Raw genomic sequence first — 19,568 nt, 5'->3', positions numbered from 1 at the left:
TAATAACATGAAAGCATCATAGTACAGAATAGAAAGACAGGTACATGTTATTATAATACAGGACATTGCATAATTAATATTAGATTATTGTATAATATTAAATTATTGTAAAACTTAACATTTAACCAACCCCTCCCTCCCCCCTTTACTTGATCCAACAGAGAGGCCGTTGCAGCACCTTTATTTCTCTATTAATTACGTCTCAGGAAGGCCATTTCAATGAGAGCTGAGATTAAAGTGATCTAGCGACGTCCCCCTTCAACAGCATGTGCTATGATAACTGACCCAATAGGGAAAACTGCCCTCGTATGCAATCTCTTGATAGAGCCGCAGAAACCCAACTCCCATTCTCCACCCAGCCCCTCCATATCGACAGGAATTTGTTGGGACATTTTCTCTTGATATAGACTCCTCTTTCGAGGCATAAAACTGTATTCAGCCTATTTATATACTCCTGTTTGTTGGGCGGATTACTTCTTATCCAGTATTTATCAAGTAAAACCCTCACCTGGAACAGCATTCTATGAATGCACAGTGACAGCTTGTCTATTTCTGAAGATTCTAGAATACCCAATACACAGACCCTTGGATCATTAGGCAATCGTATCTGGGTCGTAACGGTTATGATTTCACGTATATCTTCCCAGAATTTCTTCAGTTTTTGGCAGTTCCAAACCATATGAAGCAATGTTGCTTCTGTTTCTCCACAGCGAGGGCATGAGGAGTCCGGTCGAGCGCCAATTTTGAATATAAATTTTGGGGTTCTATACACACTGTGTATTAGATATAGCTGGGATTCATTCAATGTGAGACTAGTTGTTAAAGCCAGAACGTCAGTCCATTGTTCTTGAGATATTGTTCCTACGTCCTCTTCCCATTTTCCTTTTACCACCAAGGGAGTTGAGGAGGCATTGGCGTCAAGTATAAATTTATATAGTCGTGATATCAGACCTTTTGTGGACCTGCCCTACAGTAGCTGTTTCACTAGAGGATGGGGGTGGCAACCACCATCCCCTTCAGAAATTGTATATGACAAGCATGCCTCAATTGGAGAAATTGAAAAAATGCCCTCTTGGGTAAGCCAAATTCTTCCTGAAGCTGAGTAAAAGATTTGAACAGTCCTTGAGATTGAATTTGACCCAGAAACAATGGTTTATCCTATTTCAGAAACAATTCCCCCCCCCCCTCCAATGTGTTGGGTCCCTCACAGGTAATATACTTGCGTGATGTGCCAGCCAGACTTTGCAATGATCTTTGTGAGTAAACACCATGTTAATGGTATATGATTTTGTCACTGTGTAGATCGAGAGGAGGAATATATTATTGGTTTTAATCACAGGTGGATGAAAAGAGGATGCACTATATTGGTGTAATTTTCACTTCATTTACATGTTTAATTGGGACATGTGACTTACTGGGAGGGATTGAATGGGTATATATGTCTGTTACTATTCACTCTGTATGTTGCTTGAGAAAGACCTTTACGGTCGAAACGTCACTTTTTTTTTGCTGGTGAAATAAATTCCCCTGAATTGAAGACAGGAGAGTGCTGCGGTTTCTTCTATATGACGCATCCAAGGGGGAACTTCTGACTGGCTCCCAACACGGCTGGCACCACCACAAGATAAGACTTTAATTTTTCGTTGTGCTGCTATACGCATTTTTTCCTAGGTAATATACTTGCACCGCTCCTGGTCCCCGCACTGCCGCAGCTGCTTCTCCCTGCACACTGATCCGGTGTCGGGGGGTGAGCAGCCAATGGCAGGCAGGGACGAGCCTCCCTAGAGTCACCCGCAATGCTAGGGAGGCGCCCCCCCCCCCCTCCCGACACAAGATATTTTCATCGGTGTGCAGGGAGAAGCAGCAGCGGTGGTGTGGGAACCAGGAGCGGCGCAAGTATATTACCTGTAATTGCAGCATGTTCTTTCCTCCCCCAGGCACTTCAGTGGTGCGGCTAAAACAGCGTTGCTAGGTGTCCTCCGTCTCCTATCTTCTATATACAGAAGACGGAGGACGTAGTAGTGGGCAGTCCCGAACGCTGCATGCGCGCTCCTGTTGGACAGGGATAGTGCCGATATGCGCAATAATAATTTGCGATTAGAATATTCACGATCAACTACTCAGGAGGAAGAGGGCGTGTTTAAGTCTGGAGAAAGACGATTGGTTGGGGTGCGTGTTCCTGAGAAGAGCCAAATGAATTCTGGGTAGTTAGGGAGGGAGGGAGGTCTTAGTCTCAGGGTAAGGGCATCAGTGGCCATCTTAAGAAGATAGTCAGAAAGAAGTCTTGTGGGGAGCGGTTGCTATGGACAGAATCTTATTAAACAAGTGGTATGTGAACACAATAATTAGTAATTATGGATTATCACCACAGCAGCAACAACATATATGAAAATTGCATTTTGAGTGAAAATAGGACAGTTATCCTTTAAAGGCTCAAAATCCCTCTAAAAAGAGCCAACAGGAAGCACAAAAATGAGAAACGTATGCAAAATACATTAAAGGCACTAGTATATTGATGACCTTTCCTCAGGATAGGTCATCAATATCAGATCGGCAGGTTTCTGACTCCCAGCAACCTCAGGATCAGCCGTTTAAGAGGCTGCAGCACTAGTGTGAGGACTCCGGCCTCCTCACTGTCTACTGCAGGCCATCTAACTAGTAGAAGCGGTGCAGTGTAACTACTACTGCTCGCCCCATCCAAGCCAATGTGAAGAGCAGTTGTATTTGCACTGATCCGCCACTACAAGTTAGATGGTGTGCAGTTAAACAGTGAAGAGGCTGGAGCACACACAAGAGCGCTACGGCCTCTTCAAATAGCTGATCAACAAGGTTGTCGGGAGTCAGACCCCTGCCGATGTGATATTGATGACCTCTCCTCAGAATAGGTTATCATCAATATATACTAGTGCTGAACAACCCCTTTAAAATGACAAAGAATACACAGCTCATTTCACTTTTTATGTATTTAACATCAAATCTACTCAAAAACCACGGAAGCATTTCCTTCCCTACATCAACTGCACTGCTACAGGCATCTTATGGTCCATAGAACATACAACCTCAGAAAGCAGTAAGACATTTTGGACACTAGAAATTTTATAACAAGACTTACAGGGTGAGAATCGGCCAAATCACGAAACGTTCCTTTTTTCCCCATCAGCTTTCTATAAACAACCATTGGAAAATGCACATCTAGAATGCAATTATTGTAAATTGCAAGGCCCAGAACAATTCCAATGAGCGTAAACTGTCCTTCAGTTTCATATGAAGATGGATTGAACCAGAAGAATCTTGTGGACTCATCGTAGGTAAACATGCCTGCAAATTAGAGAGAATCAGAGAGATGTTAACACAATGCAATGTAGCAAATTCGTGGAATCGTACATGAAGAAAAACACCGTCCGACACTGAACCTGGGTAAAACGTCTCCATATTAGAGCAAAAACTCCACATGAAGGGAAAATGATGATTACGCACCAGGAGAGAGGATCCTCTGCCCAGGACAGGAAACCCACAGATATTTAAGAAGGAGGGGCCCCTCCATTGCTCAGTGGCCTTCAGAGACTAAAGAGAGCATCCTTGATATCCAGCCTTCTGATTCATCTGAATCCATCGAGTTTAATGCAAACTTTTTTTATTTTTATTTATTTGCGCACCATAACAAGACCCATCGTCAACACTAACAACAAAGGGAGGGAATATAATGGTGCTGTCATGGACTCTGGAAAATCAAGTTACCGGTAAGAGTCATCATCATTTTTCCCTTCGTCCTATAACAGCACCAGGAGAGATCCCAAAGATAGAGAGTTAGGGTGGGATAACAGCCTGCAAGACCTTAAAGGGGTTCTGCACTTTCATTTAACCGATTATCTATCCTCTGGATAGATATCAGCTTCTGATCGGCGGGGGTCCGACACCCGGGACCCCCGCCAATCAGCTGTTTGAGAAGGCAGCGGCGCTGTTTACCGCCGGCCCACTGACATCACGACTAGTATCAACTAGCGTGGGCGCGGCTAAGCTCCTTTCAAGTGAACAGAGCTTAGCCCCGCCCATGCTAGTTGATACTAGTCGTGATGTCAGTGGGCCAGCGGTAAACAGTGAGAAGGCCGCAGCACTGCTGGAGCGCCGCTGCCTTCTCAAACAGCTGATTGGCGGGGGTCCCGGGTGTCGGACCCCCGCCGATCAGAAGCTGATATCTATCCAGAGGATAGATAATCGGTTAAATGAAAGTGCAGAACCCCTTTAAGACCAAAAGAAAGGTCAGAGACAGAAGAGAGGTCTAGTCTATAGTGCCTATAGAAGGTTAGAGCAGAAGACCAGGTAGCCGCTTTGCAATATCGTGGATAGATGCAACCGCTCTCTCTGCCCACAAAGTAGATACCGCTCCACGTCCCCCGACCAATCATTAAGCCAAAGGGCTCTACGAGCAAAATTAGCCAGGGAAGATGAACGAGCAGACAAACTAACAGCATCGACGGAAGCATCCGCCAGAAAGTCAGCTGCCTTGGCAATAACAGGGATGGCTTCTAATAACTGGTCTCTGAGTCTTATCCCTAATCTGGTCCTCTAACTGCTTAACCCATAAAATAAGGGCCCTAGCAGAACATGGGGCCGCGATATATGGTTTAAGGGAAGCCCCCGCTGATTCCCATGTTCGCCTTAGGAAGCCATCTGCTCTCCTGTCTAGGGCATCTTAAAGCTGCCCTAGATCATCAAAAGGCAAAGACGATCTGCGCGAAACCTTAGCAATTGGCAAGTCAATTTTCGGTGCGCGGTCCCAGAGTTTTGAATCCGCGGCGTGAAAGGGGTATTGGCGCTTAACCGACGAGGGAATAAAGCTGCGCTTGTCCAGATTCTTCCACTCGTTCGTTATCATAGCTGCCACGGTTTTGTGAATGAAAAATAATCTCTTTTCTCCCTTCCAACCCCTCAAACATTACATCCTGTACTGATCTCACCTCCTTGGGGTCCTCAATATTCATTGTACACGTAGCTCTAACGGCTTTCAGAAGTTGATCAACATCCTGAATGGGGAAGAACGGTCTACCACCCCTACCCTCCTCCGAGGACGAGTCGGATAAAACTTCCCCACTTTCTACCGCCAAGGTATTTTCATCTGAACTAGAGACATCCGAAAACTTCTGCACAGAAGGGGATCTGTCTTTCTTTCTATGGTGGTCTTTTTTAGATTTAAGTGCATTACCCACTTCTCCTCTAATCAGTTTTTTCATACATTTGAACATTGAGGGGGACTTTGGCTTTACATATTCCACATTCCTTATGCTTTGTCTTAGTCGACACCTTCCTGGGTTTATCCTAAAAGACAATATGCCACCATAAACCCACATGTCAAGGAAAAAAAAAAAAGGGGGGGGCCCTACAGTCTGGATAGATCATCCGCATCTGATCGGCGGGGGTCCGACACCCGGGACCCCTGGCGATCAGCTGTTTGAGAAGGCACCGGCAGTAGTGCCACTGCCTTCTCGCTGTTTACCGCAGGCCCAGTGACATCACGACTAGTATTAATGGCCTGGGCGGAGCTAAGCTCTGTTGACTTGAATGGAGCTTAGCCTCGCCCAGGCCCTTGATTGATGCTAATGATCTATCACGAGGATAGATCATCAATTTAAAAAAACTGCAGAACCTCTTTAAATATCTGTGGGTTTCCTGTCCTGGTCAGAGGATCCTCTCTCCTGGTGCTGTCATAGGACGAAGGGAAAAATTGAATCTCCATACAATCTCTAGCGCTTGTGAAATTTATAGAACTTTCTATAGCTACATGGAACTGTACTGGTTAATATGAACAGCCACAGTGGCGTGCTAAGGAAGGTGGGTGGGGGACATCATGGCGGTCCACCCCAGGTGCCAACTCTCAGGGGGTGCCAGAGCCCAGAAGCAATGAGCGCTTCCATCAATACAGACAGAAGCGCTCATTGCTGGAGCGCAGGGAGCTGCGGTCTGGTCACTCACTGCTCAGCTCCCTGCTCTCCTCCTTTCCTTCAGGCCGGGAGCGCGCTGAATGGTGAAGCAGGAAGACTTTGAAGGAGGCACAATGGGGATTATTACTGTGAAGAGGGCACAATGGGGATTATTACAGTGAAGGACACAATGGAAATTATTACAGTGAAGAGGGCACAGATAGGGCATTACTACGGTGAAAGGGGCACAGAGAAACCATAACTACTGTGAAGGGGGCACAGAGAAACCATAACTACTGTGAAGGGGGCACAATGTAGGGATAAGTACTGTTAGGGGGGCACACATATGTACAAAATTACTGTGAAGGTTGTACAATGAGGGGGTACAATTTTTTTAAAGTATTTGGGGGTGGGGGAATGCCAGAGAAAGGATCTGCCCCGAATGCCAAACAACCTAGGCATACCACTGAACAGCCATACAATAATTTTCATCAAAAGAAGTTTTCTGGGACTTATTGATGACCTGCCCTCAGATGTCTGAAGGGGCAGTTCGGCAAACTCTTCATGGTGTACCAAGCACAATGTCCTACATTGTGTAGTGCAGCTCAATCTCATTCACTTGAATGGGACCGAGCTGCACAAAGGTCATGTAAACCCTGGAAAACCTTTTCAAATAAAATGATGATCATTTTTTGGGAAATTGCTAGTCTCATTAGGGAGAATCAGAACTTTCCGATTTCAGGCAGTCCCTCTTGGGATATATGCAAAAAGCCCTCCTCCAAAGAGAAGAAACTAGTCACAAAAGTTATGGATATCTTATTATTATTATTAAAGCGCCATTCATTCCATAGTGCTGTACATATGATAAGGCTACTTTCACACTTGCATTCGGGGTTCCGTTTGTGAGCTCAGTTTGAAGTCTCTCACAAGCGGCCCCGAACGCATCCGTCAAGCCCCAATGCATTCTGAGTGGATGCGGATCCGCTCAGAATGCCTCAGTCTAGCTCCACTTGGCCTCCGTTCTGCTCAGCAGGCAGACATCCTACGCTGCTTGCAGCGTTCTGGTGCTTGCCTGGCCGTGCGGAGCCAAACGGATCCGCCAGACTTACAATGTAAGTCAATGGGGACGGATCAGTTTGAAGTTGACACAATATGGTGCAATTTTCAAACGGATCCGTCCCCATTGACTTTCAATGCAAAGTCTGGACGGATCCGTCTGACTAACTTTCACAATTTTTTTGTGAAATATAATGCAGACGGATCCGTTCTGAACGGATACCATAGTTTGCATTATAGGAGCGGATCCGTCTGTGCAGACACCAGACGGATCTGCTCCGAACGCAAGTGTGAAAGTAGCCTAAGGGGTATACATACATAATACAGACAATTGCACTAACCATGAAGAAGAGGAGTTATAAACTGGTACAGAAGGAGAGAGGGCCCTGCCTGTGAGGGCTTACAATCTACATGGTATGGGAGAAGGACACAGTAGGTGAGGGTGAAGCTGGTCATGGCGGTATAGAGGCAGGAGGGTCACGGGTTGTAGGCTTGTCTGAAGAGTTTTTTTTTTTTTTTTTAAGGACTTCACTGTAGGTGAGAGTCTGATATGTTGGGGTAGCGATTTCCAGAGTATAGGGGATGCACGAGATAAATCTTGGAGGAGATTGTGGGAAGAGGTGATAAGAGGAGAGAAGGAGGTCTTGTGAGGATCGGAGATTGCATGTGGGGATGTATCGGGAAAGTAGCTCAGAGATGTAGGGAGGGGACAGGTTGTGGACTGGGCAATGGGGAGCCAGTGAAGGGAATGGCAGAGGGGAGAGGCAGAGGAGTGACGGGGTGAGAGGTGGATTAGTCGGGTAGCAGAGTTGAGGATAGATTGGAGGGGTGCAAAAGTGCTACCTTTGTTGCAATTTTTTTTTAAATCACTTGAATTAGGCTTTAATACAATATTTCAACTAATTTAGGCCTCATGCACACGACCGTTATTTGGGTCCGCATCTGAGCCGCAGTTTTTGTGGCTCGAGTCCGGACCCATTCACTTCAATGGGGCCACAAAAGATGGGACAGCACTCCATGTGCTGTCCGCATCCGTTGCTCCGTTCCGTGGGCCCGCAAAAAAAAACATGTCCAATTGTTGTCCGTTTTGAGAACAAGAATAGGCATTTCTACAATGGGCTTCTGCTTTTTGCAGATCCGCGGTTTGCGGACCTAAAAAAACTTAACGGTCGTGTGCATGAGGCCTTAACTGTACAATTTCCACTTTCAGTGCATTTGCAGACATTAACTGAATCTGTCACAGAGCAGCTCTGTCGGCTGGATCTGTATCCTGGATGCAGACCAAAAATACGGTTCCAAGAAAGGGGCCTTATCTGTACTTTCCTAAGCGCTCCTATACACTCCTAGACAGCAACCTTTTCATCAATTTGCTTAAATGAGTTTTAGATGATGTTTATGAGCTGTCAGTAGTTGACACATAAGGGCTAAAAATCCAGCCGTCAGAGCATGGATTCACTGAGAAGAGGCATTAAAAAATGAAAGCTGTAGAGGAAAAACTGTTGAAATGAAAACGTGATTTATTCCAAAATGAGCTAAATACAATGATAAAAAACTGCCCCAAAAGAAGCCCTTAGGCCCCTATTCACACGGGCGAGTTTTCCGCGCGGGTGCAATGCATGAGTTGAACGCATTGCACCCGCACTGAATCCTGACCCATTCATTTCTATGGGGCTGTGCACATGAGCGGTGATTTTCACGCATCACTTATGCGTTGCGTGAAAATCGCAGCATGCTCTATATTGTGCGTTTATCACGCAACGCAGGCCCCATAGAAGTGAATGGGGCTGCGTGAAAATCGCAAGCATCCGCAAGCAAGTGCGGATGCGGTGCGATTCTCACGCACGGTTGCTAGGAGACGATCGGGATGGAGACCCGATCATTATTATTTTCCCTTATAACATGGATATAAGGGAAAATAATAGCATTCTTAATACAAAATGCATAGTACGATGGCGCTGGAGGGGTTAAAAAAATAATAATTTAACTCCCCTTAATCCACTTGCTCGCGCAGCTGACATCTCTTCTGTCTTCGATTTCTGCTGTGTGCAGGAAAAGGACCTGTGGTGACGTCACTCCGGTCATCACATGGTCCATCACATGATCTTTTACCATGGTGATGGATCATGTGATTGACCATGTGATGACCGGAGTGACGTCACCACAGGTCCTTTTCCTGCACACAGCAAAGACAACAGAAGAGAAGCCAGACTGCGCGAGCAAGTGGATTAAGGCGAGTTAAATCATTTTTTTTTAAAATCCCTCCAGCGCTATTGTACTATGCATTCTGTATTAAGAATGCTATTATTTTCCCTTATAACCATGTTATAAGGGAAAATAATACAATCTACCCAGCACCTAACCCAAACGTTCGGGTACCAAACATGCCTATTTTTGTCACGCGAGTGCAAAGCGCATAATGTTTTGCGCATGTTCCCGCAACGCACCCGCACCTTTTCCCGCCACGCCCGTGTGAAAGAGGCCTAAGCCTTACGTGTTCTTTACATTTCCTCCTTGCATTGCTTCTTTTTCTTTTATCTTTTTTATTGAAAAAAGGTACAATAATAAAAGTATACATGTACAATTCCTCCTGTGATCATTAGACAATCAGACATTCCAAATGAGAAAGCAACAGGAATGACATTACAGATACAGCATCAAAAAGCAGCTCAAATCAAGTCCAGACAAATAACGTCTTATCCTAAGAAATCCCGAGAATCGGGAAAATGAGTTACATACTCTGTTATGATATTAAAAATAGTATGAGAAAACAATTAAGAGACAAGACAAGACACGAGAGGAGAGACAAAAGAAAAGGGGAAGGGGGTCCTAGTCGCTCACATCAAAGAAAATATCCCAAGGCTGCCAGACCGTATTAAATTTATCTACTGTGTTATTAATAACTGCTGCTTCTTCTTTTTCTATGGAAAGCTAGTTTTCAAGTAAGGTAATAGCCACCACTACTCAACAGCTAAAGTTATGTTATGTCATCTCTGAATGGATGAGGTCCAAAGCAGACCCGGCCATTGATAGGCGATGTGCTGAGTCATGTGTCCTCCTAGCAACCGTCACAGACAGATTTGGGCCAATATGATGTTTTAAAAGGGGGTTATCCGACTATTTCAAGAGAATGGGTCTGAGCTGTGCCCAGGCCACGGCCTCTCTTACCTAGGGCAAGCAGTGTGAAAGCCGCGGCACTCACAGGTGCCCCAGGCCTTCTCAAAAAAGACTATACAAAGGTAAAGGACGGCTCACCTCTGGCTCAAGATGGCAAGGTGCGCCAAACAGATGTCGTACCCTAATCACCAAAGAACAATTGAAAAATAGAAAGAATGGGCACTCTTATACCTGGTTCACAAGGTTAGCAAAGTGACACTAGTTTATTAATAACAATTCATAAATATACAAATAGTCACCATACATAAATGAAAACATATCCTAAACAGAATGTTACCCTAAAAAATGCTGCAATAAAACATCAAATAAAATAGCAAATGTATCAGTCCACTGATATAACTACTAGACGGGGAAGTGGACCTGTGGGTCCGGCCGAAGTTAACCAGGCTGCATAGGAATAAGCGGACTGTCTGTCCTCTATTAATTATAGCAGTGGCCGATGCCGAGGAATTCTCCAGACAAAAAACGTGAAAATAATTATAAATCAACGTGTGTACGTATAAAAATCAATGTGATAAATAACAATAATTGTATAAAACAGTTCTATAAAGTGAAAATGCCTATAAGGAAAAATAAAATAATTATGTGACTAAATATATAGCGGTGCTCAAATTATTCAAGTGTTTGAATGCCTAGATAGAAGCATAAAGTGTCGCTGGGGACCCGGCAATAATAAAGGACGGTAAGTCTCACTGATGGTTCTATTCCTAAACAGCGATCTTCCTGTTGTAATACAGATCTCCTAGGGATCGGCTTAATATAACACTGTTCAGTCGGCACAGTTCGTCAGAGTGCACTATATTACACAAAGTTGCGATCCAGCGATGTAGCTAGTTAAGCAAACTTTACATTCCAAAGTGGCAGTGCCGTGTAGATGGATTAATTGTGCAGCGATACATATAACTGCAGCAGTATTCAGTTCGTTACTCACGTACAGTCCTGTGAGCCCCACCGTGGCGTCCCACGTGGTGTAGAATCAGGGTGAGTTTTCCTTGTGGGCAGCAAATTAAAAAGCTGCCTTACTGCTGGATAAAGGTGCTGCGCAAAGGGTCTTTCAATTTTGCAGATCCGGCTGTGAATAGAGACGCTCGTTCTCTTGCGCTATAGATTCACAGATTCACATTCAGTTTCATTAATTGGAGTAGGTGTTCACGGTGGGGCTTACAGGACTGTACGTGAGTAACGAACTGAATACTGCTGCAGTTATATGTATCGCTGCACAATTAATCCATCTACACGGCACTGCCACTTTGGAATGTAAAGTTTGCTTAACTAGCTACATCGCTGGATCGCAACTTTGTGTAATATAGTGCACTCTGACGAACTGTGCCGACTGAACAGTGCTACATCAAGCCGATCCCTAGGAGATCTGTATTACAACAGGAAGATCGCTTTTTAGGAATAGAACCATCAGTGAGACTTACCGTCCTTTATTACTGCCGAGTCCCCAGCGACACTTTGTGTGTCTATCTAGGCAAACACTTGAATAATTTGAGCACCGCTATATATTTAGTCACATAATTATTTTATTTTTCCTTATAGGCATTTTCACTTTATAGAACTGTTTTATACAATTATTGTTATTCATCACATTGATTTTTATACGTACACACGTTGATTTATAATTATTTTCACGTTTTTTGTCTGGAGAATTCCTCAGCATCGGCCACTGCTATAATTAATAGAGGACAGACAGTCCGCTTATTCCTATGCAGCCTGGTTAACTTCGGCCGGACCCACAGGTCCACTTCCCCGTCTAGTAGTTATATCAGTGGACTGATACATTTGCTATTTTATCTAATATTTTATTTGATGTTTTATTGCAGCATTTTTTAGGGTAACATTCTGTCTAGGACATATATTTTCATTTATGTATGGTGACGATTTGTATACCTATGAATTGTTATTAATAAACTAGTGTCACTTTGCTAACCTTGTGAACCAGGTATACGAGTGCCCATTCTTTCTATACTTCTCAAAAAAGATGCTGGTCATCAGTTACAAATAGTCAGACAACCCCTTACACTTCTACATGTAAATGTTTCACTGCCAGCACAGAACCAGATGAATGCAATAGTGGTGCACAATAACAAAAATATCAATAAAGTAGAAAAATCCTAAAATGCTGTATACCAACAACCAGAGGTCGCGGTAATTTTTTTTTTGGAAGAGTAAAAATACTCGTCTTACCATTTTTGAGGAGTACTTTCAGCCAATGAGGAGTACGAAAGTTACAGTAATTGAAATGGCTAATACGAAGGCCTACATAACATTAAGGGGTTGCTATTTATGCAGGGAAACCATTACTAGTACTCTAGAACTGTCTTCCATGCATAAATCGCACATTTAGACAATTTTAAATTTAGCTGACATCATATACAAAACATAAGACCACAGCCACCTAAACAGGGCCACCAGTTTTTGCAGGTATAGATGCGAACAGTAGATGCCTTATTACAGTCATTCCTCCAACACCTAAAGCTGGGGACACTGTTACACTCAGCGGAAATGGAGTTTAGGGGCAACTGGGTACAAAGCACGGGCTCATGAGGGCTTCCCCCTCTGCAGCGGTCTCGGATTGGATGCTATGTAGGGTCAGGGTGGCACAGAATGAGGCTATGTAGGGTCAGGGTGGCACAGAATGAGGCTATGTAGGGTCAGGGTGGCACAGAATGAGGCTATGTAGGGTCAGGGTGGCACAGAATGAGGCTATGTAGGGTCAGGGTGGCACAGAATGAGGCTATGTAGGGTCAGGGTGGCACAGAATGAGGCTATGTAGGGTCAGGGTGGCACAGAATGAGGCTATGTAGGGTCAGGGTGGCACAGAATGAGGCTATGTAGGGTCAGGGTGGCACAGAATGAGGCTATGTAGGGTCAGGGTGGCACAGAATGAGGCTATGTAGGGTCAGGGTGGCACAGAATGAGGCTATGTAGGGTCAGGGTGGCACAGAATGAGGCTATGTAGGGTCAGGGTGGCACAGAATGAGGCTATGTAGGGTCAGGGTGGCACAGAATGAGGCTATGTAGGGTCAGGGTGGCACAGAATGAGGCTATGTAGGGTCAGGGTGGCACAGAATGAGGCTATGTAGGGTCAGGGTGGCACAGAATGAGGCTATGTAGGGTCAGGGTGGCACAGAATGAGGCTATGTAGGGTCAGGGTGGCACAGAATGAGGCTATGTAGGGTCAGGGTGGCACAGAATGAGGCTATGTAGGGTCAGGGTGGCACAGAATGAGGCTATGTAGGGTCAGGGTGGCACAGAATGAGGCTATGTAGGGTCAGGGTGGCACAGAATGAGGCTATGTAGGGTCAGGGTGGCACAGAATGAGGCTATGTAGGGTCAGGGTGGCACAGAATGAGGCTATGTAGGGTCAGGGTGGCACAGAATGAGGCTATGTAGGGTCAGGGTGGCACAGAATGAGGCTATGTAGGGTCAGGGTGGCACAGAATGAGGCTATGTAGGGTCAGGGTGGCACAGAATGAGGCTATGTAGGGTCAGGGTGGCAAAGAATGAGGCTATGTAGGGTCAGGGTGGCACAGGGTGGTAGGCTTAGGGTAGGTGTGATTGTGTACTGTTATACTATTATAATGTACATAGTAGGGATCGACTGATATTGATTTTTTAGGGCCGATACCGATAATTTGTGAACTTTCAGGCCGATAGCCGATAATTTATACCGATATTCTGGGAATTTTCATTTTTGAGAAAACAAAAAATTTCCTACACAAATCTGCTGAAAATTAATATGTTTATTGTTAATGTGTATTTTTTTTTTGTAAATCTTTTTCATTTATACTTAATATTTTTGTGTTTTTTTTTTTTTTTACTAACTTTTAGCCCCCTTAGGGACTAGAACCCTTGTCCCATTCACCCTGATAGATCTCTATCAGGGTGAATAGGAGCTCGCACTGTCCCTGCTGCTCTGTGCTCTGTGCACACAGCAGCATGGAGCTGAACATGGCAGCCAGGGCTTCAGTAGCGTCCTGGCTGCCATGGTAACCGATCGGAGCCCCAGCATTACACTGCTGGGGCTCCGATCGGAGGAGGAGGGGAGAGGGGATCCTGTGGCCACTGCCACCAATGATTAATACTGGGGGGGGGGGGGGCTTGGGTGGGGAGGCGCACTGCGCCACCAATGTTTTTACTTTTGTGATTGGGATGGGGGTGGGGGGGCGCACTGCGCCACCAATGATTAATACTGGGGGGCTTGGGGGGGGGGGGGGGGCGCACTGCGCCACCAATGAAGATAAGTCTCTCAATCATTCATACACAGGAGGCAGGAGCTGGCTGCAGAATCACATAGTCGGCTCCCGACCTCCATGAGCGGTAGCTGCGATCCTCTGCACCTGAGGGGTTAACTACCGCAGACCGCAGCTATTGCTCATAGAGGTCGGGAGCCGGCTATGTGATTCTGCAGCCAGCTCCCGCCTCCTGTATATGAATTAATGAAAGACTTATCTTCATTGGTGGAGCGGTGGCCACAGCCCCTCCCCTTCTCTTATCTTCTCTCCTCTCACTGGCTGCAGCGGCATCACAGGGGGAGGGAGACACTGCTTCCTTCTCCCCTGTGCTGCGGAGGGAACACAGAGAGCGCTGAGAGCAGCGCGTTCTGGGTTCCCAATACGTTATCGGTATTTTGGCAAAATAGATGCAGATACCGATAACGTTCAAAATCCTGAATATCGGCCGATAATATCGGTCAAACCGATAATCGGTCGATCCCTAGTACATAGTGTGATAATGTGCTGTACATACTGTTATAGTGTACATAGTTATACGGTATATAGTGTGATAGTGTCCTGGACTATAGTGCACATTGTTTAATAGTGTATGGTAAAAAGTGGGACAGTGATGCTTTTCCTTGGCCACTACTGTCTGTGTGTGAACCCGACCCTGCCCCTCATGCAGCCTCTTGTTTCATGGTGCTTGCAGCATCCTCTCTTCTCCCCCTGCCATCTCCAGGATTTGCATTGGCAATGAGAGTAGGGGTATCTGTAAGTCAGTCATGCTGTGACATCTGTGTATCAGCCAGGAGGCTTGTGCTGGGCCCAGCATCGGGTACACAGGCACATCACAGTCTGCTGCATCTATAAGCTGCTCCTCCTTTATTTTTCTGGCTACGGGACAATAGAATGACCTGCCCTGAGGGTCTACCTCCCATGTCCTCGCTGTCTTGCAGCTGGTGGTCAGACCCAAGTCTGAGGTTGGTGTTGCTTGCTGCTGGTCTCCTGTTGGTGTGTCCAGCGCCGAGACCCTCGCTGACTTCTATAAGCAGGAGTCTGAAGCGCTCAGCCACTTTTCCTCACTGCTGAGCGCAGTAGTGAAGACTGTCCCCTAGACCTTCTATTGAGGCCGTCTTCAGTACTGCACTCAGCAGGGAGGAGAGACTGCGCTCGGCTGAGCGCTTCACATCATTATAGAGAAAAACAAGGCGCTCAGATCTGGGACCCCCACTATATTTCACAGCAAGGCCCCTTACCCCGCCAGTGAGGATCTTGCGCCTCCTTCCTTCAGAGCGGTGTGCTATAAGATCCGGCAGCCCGCTCAAAACGACCAATCACTAAGCTCCTTAGGGTCCATTCACACGTCCGTAATTCCGTTTCGAATTTTGCGGACCCATTCATCGTGCGGCCCGGCTCCGGAAATGCGGACCCGCACTTCTGGGTCCGCATTTCCGTTCCCGAAAAAAAAAATAGAACATGTCCTATTCTTGTCCACTATTGCGGACAAAAATAGGCATATTCTATTAGTGCCGGCGATGTGCGGTCCGCAAAATGCGGAACGCACATTGCCGCTGTCTGTGTTACGGACGTGTGAATGGAGCCTTACTGTAAGGAGCTTTGTTATTGGTTGTTTCAGGCAGCAGCATCGCTGCGCTGCCTGGGCCGTTCACAGCGCTCACTGCACTGATGAATGGCAGGGAAAAGTCTAAGGCGTATTGGTACACCTTAGACTTTTTTACCAGGGAGTAAAATGGCCTGAACAGGAGCCTATGACGCTTGTACAGGCGTTATTGCGACCTCTGCCAACAACCCATATGTTCATTTACAAGCATAAGTACTGAAATACATTAGGACTAGTGACACTTACCTATATCAGGGTTAAATATTTCCTCAACAACCAGTTGGAAAAACTCTTTGGAAACTCCTCCTTCGTCTACTCCCTGCTCGCCCTCAAACTCCACATACAACTGCTTCTTTAGGTCTGCCGGGTTTTCCATAGCAATCATCTCTAGCTGAAGGGAGGGAACAGGCATATGGATATATAGTCATTAGCAAAATTCATGTCACTTCATTCGTCGGAAGTTGATGCGGTCACAGAAAAACAGTTTAACTGGTTCCTTTCTAAGTAAAGGCTTCTAATCACAAAGGGAGTCTGTCACCTCCAAAGCCGGCTTCAAAGTTAGCATAGTGACATGTAGTGTATGTGCTCTGAAACAGGACCATATATTTTACAATCTGCTCCTGAAAATTGGCTCCTTATATTTCTATGTAAATAAGGTTTTCGGTGCACCGTGGGCATGGCCGTTTAATGTGGTGCAACGGGCTTCCCTATGTCCTTGCTACTGGTTCTGAGATCTCAGGGACAGTCACTCAAGCAAGAGGGGGAAACGTTGGGAGGAGTTATGGTGGAGTGAGTGCACCAAATGGGGTGGCCCCACCCACAGTGCACCAAAAATATTATTTACATAAAAATAAAAAGCAGCATTTTTTTAGGATTAGAGAAGTGGATTTTCACAAGAAAGGTATGGTAATGTTTCAGGTCACCAATCCTTCATGACTCTAATGCTACACTGACTCATCCTGGCGGCTGGTTAGAGATTATTCAGATATTATAGACGAGCTCTGCGTGTGGGAGTCCTAAATGTAGCACAAAAATACCAAATCAGAACTTATAATAGCAACAAAGAATTTATTTTATTTTATTTCTTTAAAATGGAGCAGTTTGCCTGCACTGCCCTGATAGGACCTGATCGTCTTTTGGTGCAATATGCACCATTTTCACGCGCCTCTAATACACACGTCTGAACATGATCTTAGAGACACTCAATAGTGGAATTTCCCGTTGTACCATGTTAGCCAGAAAAATCTGTGAACTTTAATACTTTTTTGTTAAAAAGCAGAAAATTATTATAGGAGTAATACATTTACTGCCTAAAAAACTAAACGATATTTGAAAACTTTCGGGGCTCTGGTATACGAATTAATGAGCGAGAAAAGCAGAGCATTTGTACACAGGGGTGATACATCATTGAAGGACCCTTTACACAGAACTATTATCGGGCAGATTATCAGGTACGCACGTTCTTTCCCAATAACTGGCCTATGTAAACGTGTTGCTGGTCATTATACTGTACACTAAAATCATCATTTCGGGGCAGCAGACTGTGCTGTGTAAACAGGGACAATAAATCTGTATATGAGGATGGCAGAAGTGTTAGCTCATTCTAATGCAGCAGAATCAATTATCGAGAAAATATGGTTCCTTCCTGATCATTTTCAGCTCAGTCGGCACATATAAATACGCCATAAAATAAGCCAGAGTTTTAAAACTGAAGGAAGAGGAATAAGGTTACTTTCACATTAGCGGCAGGGAAGTCCGGCAGGCTGTTCCGGCGGGTGAACAGCCTGTCAGATCCGTCCTGTCGCTAGTTCACGTGTGCCCGCGGACTGCCGCTCCGTCTTCATTGAATATAATGGGGGCGGAGTTCCGGGGGCAGCACGGCGAGAGGCAGCCGGACTAAAAGTACGACATGCAGAACTTTTAGTCCGGCTGCCTCTCGCCCTGTGACTCCCCTGCCGCTAGTGTGAAACTAGCCTTAATGTTGTCAGGTCTCCTCTTGAAACCAGACAACCCTCGGGATCCAACTGCAATAAATAAGTGGCAAGTACTTACCTGACAGATCCCACACTGCTGTTGCAGCAGTGAACTCACGTCAACAACATGTGACCAATGCAGCCAATCACTGGCCTCTTCAGGTGCACCACTGAGGCCTGTAATTGGCTGCAGAGTTCAAATGTTGTCACAATGATGTCATCGCTGCAGTTGGGTAAATAGGGCTTTTTGAGTGAAAATATCATGATAAAATTAAAAATAAAATCACTTTTTTCAACTTATTTTTTCATTCAAGCATGGCTAATGTGTGACAAAAAAATCCTGACAGCACACAGGTGTTATCTGTGTAGCCATTCCACAAATTCTAGAATGTGTAATTTTTTTTTCCTTTTCTCCGGACAAGAATATGCATTTATTTAATAGGGACTGAGAAAGTGCACAATGCACACCCAGGTATCTGTATTCGGCAGACCGCAAAATGCATACTGTCATGTGCATGAGGCCCAAGAGTCAAAATGAAAATTAACAACGTCACCTACTACGATTTACTTTTCATTTCACACTTTGCCTTTTCATTTATCCATACCATCAAGCTGCCGCTGGGGCCATACCTGGCCCTGAAAAAAACACCTTAGTGAGGTCCCCACTAGCTAGCTTAGGGTACTTTCATTGTGAAGATCCGGCAGGCTGTTCCGGATCCGGCAGGCAGTTCCGGCTACGGAAATTCGTGTGCAAACGGATACCATTTGTAGACAGATCTGGATGCAGATCCGTCTAACAAATGCATTGAAACACCGGATCCGTCTCTCCGGTGTCATCCAGAAAAACGGATCCAGTATTTATTTTTTTGCATTTTTAAAAAGGTCTGCGCATGCGTTTTGCCTGATAACTTGGTGCCGGATCCGGTATTAATGCATTTCAATGGAAAATAATGCCAGATCCAACATTCCAGAAAGAGTTCCGGAATTTTGGATGAAGAAAACACCGCAGCATGCTGCATTTTTTTCTCCGGCCGAATACAGTAAAGAGTGACTGAACTGAAGACATCCTGATGCACACTGAATAGAATGCTCTCCATTCAGAATGCATTAGGGTAAAACTGATCAGTTCTTTTCTGGTATTGAGCCCCTAGGACAGAACGCAATACCGGAAAACTTTAACGTAAGCGTGAAAGTACCCTTAGCTAACAAGTGAACCCCTGGAGTTCTTTAGGAGCCCGCAGTCTCTATACACGGGAAGTTTTCGATAAATGGGTCCAATTGAAAATGTGTTCTGGTTACAGTTATCCAACAGTAAATTAATATTTATTTGTGGGCTACAGCCTGTGAATTTACTCATGTCTGATGGGCAGCCTTACAAAGAGGTTATCACACTATTCAAGAGTAGCTACCCGTGCACAATAGACCAATCTCACTTAGCAGCTGGCGCAGAGTATAGGCCAGCAGTACACTTCACAACTGCTCTGAATATACCAGTAAGGAAACACTAACGACACTTCCTCCATGAGAAATTCACACTGCAATGTGAGCAGAAACAGACAAATCAGTGAGGAGGAGTCTACTCTGGCCAGAATACATCAAATAC

At 45.3% G+C, this 19,568-nt stretch overlaps 1 protein-coding gene across 5 annotated transcripts in view; it reads right to left on the bottom strand.

Annotated features, from left to right (window-relative positions):
• Positions 1–19,568, bottom strand: part of UBE3A (ubiquitin protein ligase E3A) — a 107,719-nt gene that overhangs the window by 46,029 nt on the left and 42,122 nt on the right. For all 5 annotated transcript variants that reach the window (XM_040425118.1, XM_040425121.1, XM_040425116.1 and 2 more), the window contains exons 5-6: positions 16,239–16,383; positions 3,113–3,318 (exon numbers count right to left, since the gene is read on the bottom strand). In XM_040425118.1, coding sequence (XP_040281052.1) covers positions 3,113–3,318; positions 16,239–16,383 — 351 coding nt within the window. The remainder of the gene's footprint in view (positions 1–3,112; positions 3,319–16,238; positions 16,384–19,568) is intronic.

Source organism: Bufo bufo, chromosome 3, assembly GCF_905171765.1.
Source record: "Bufo bufo chromosome 3, aBufBuf1.1, whole genome shotgun sequence".
In the NCBI taxonomy this organism is placed as follows: Eukaryota; Metazoa; Chordata; class Amphibia; order Anura; family Bufonidae; genus Bufo; species Bufo bufo.
Note: the sequence above shows the minus strand (reverse complement) of the source record. Positions and strands in the feature narration are given on the sequence as shown.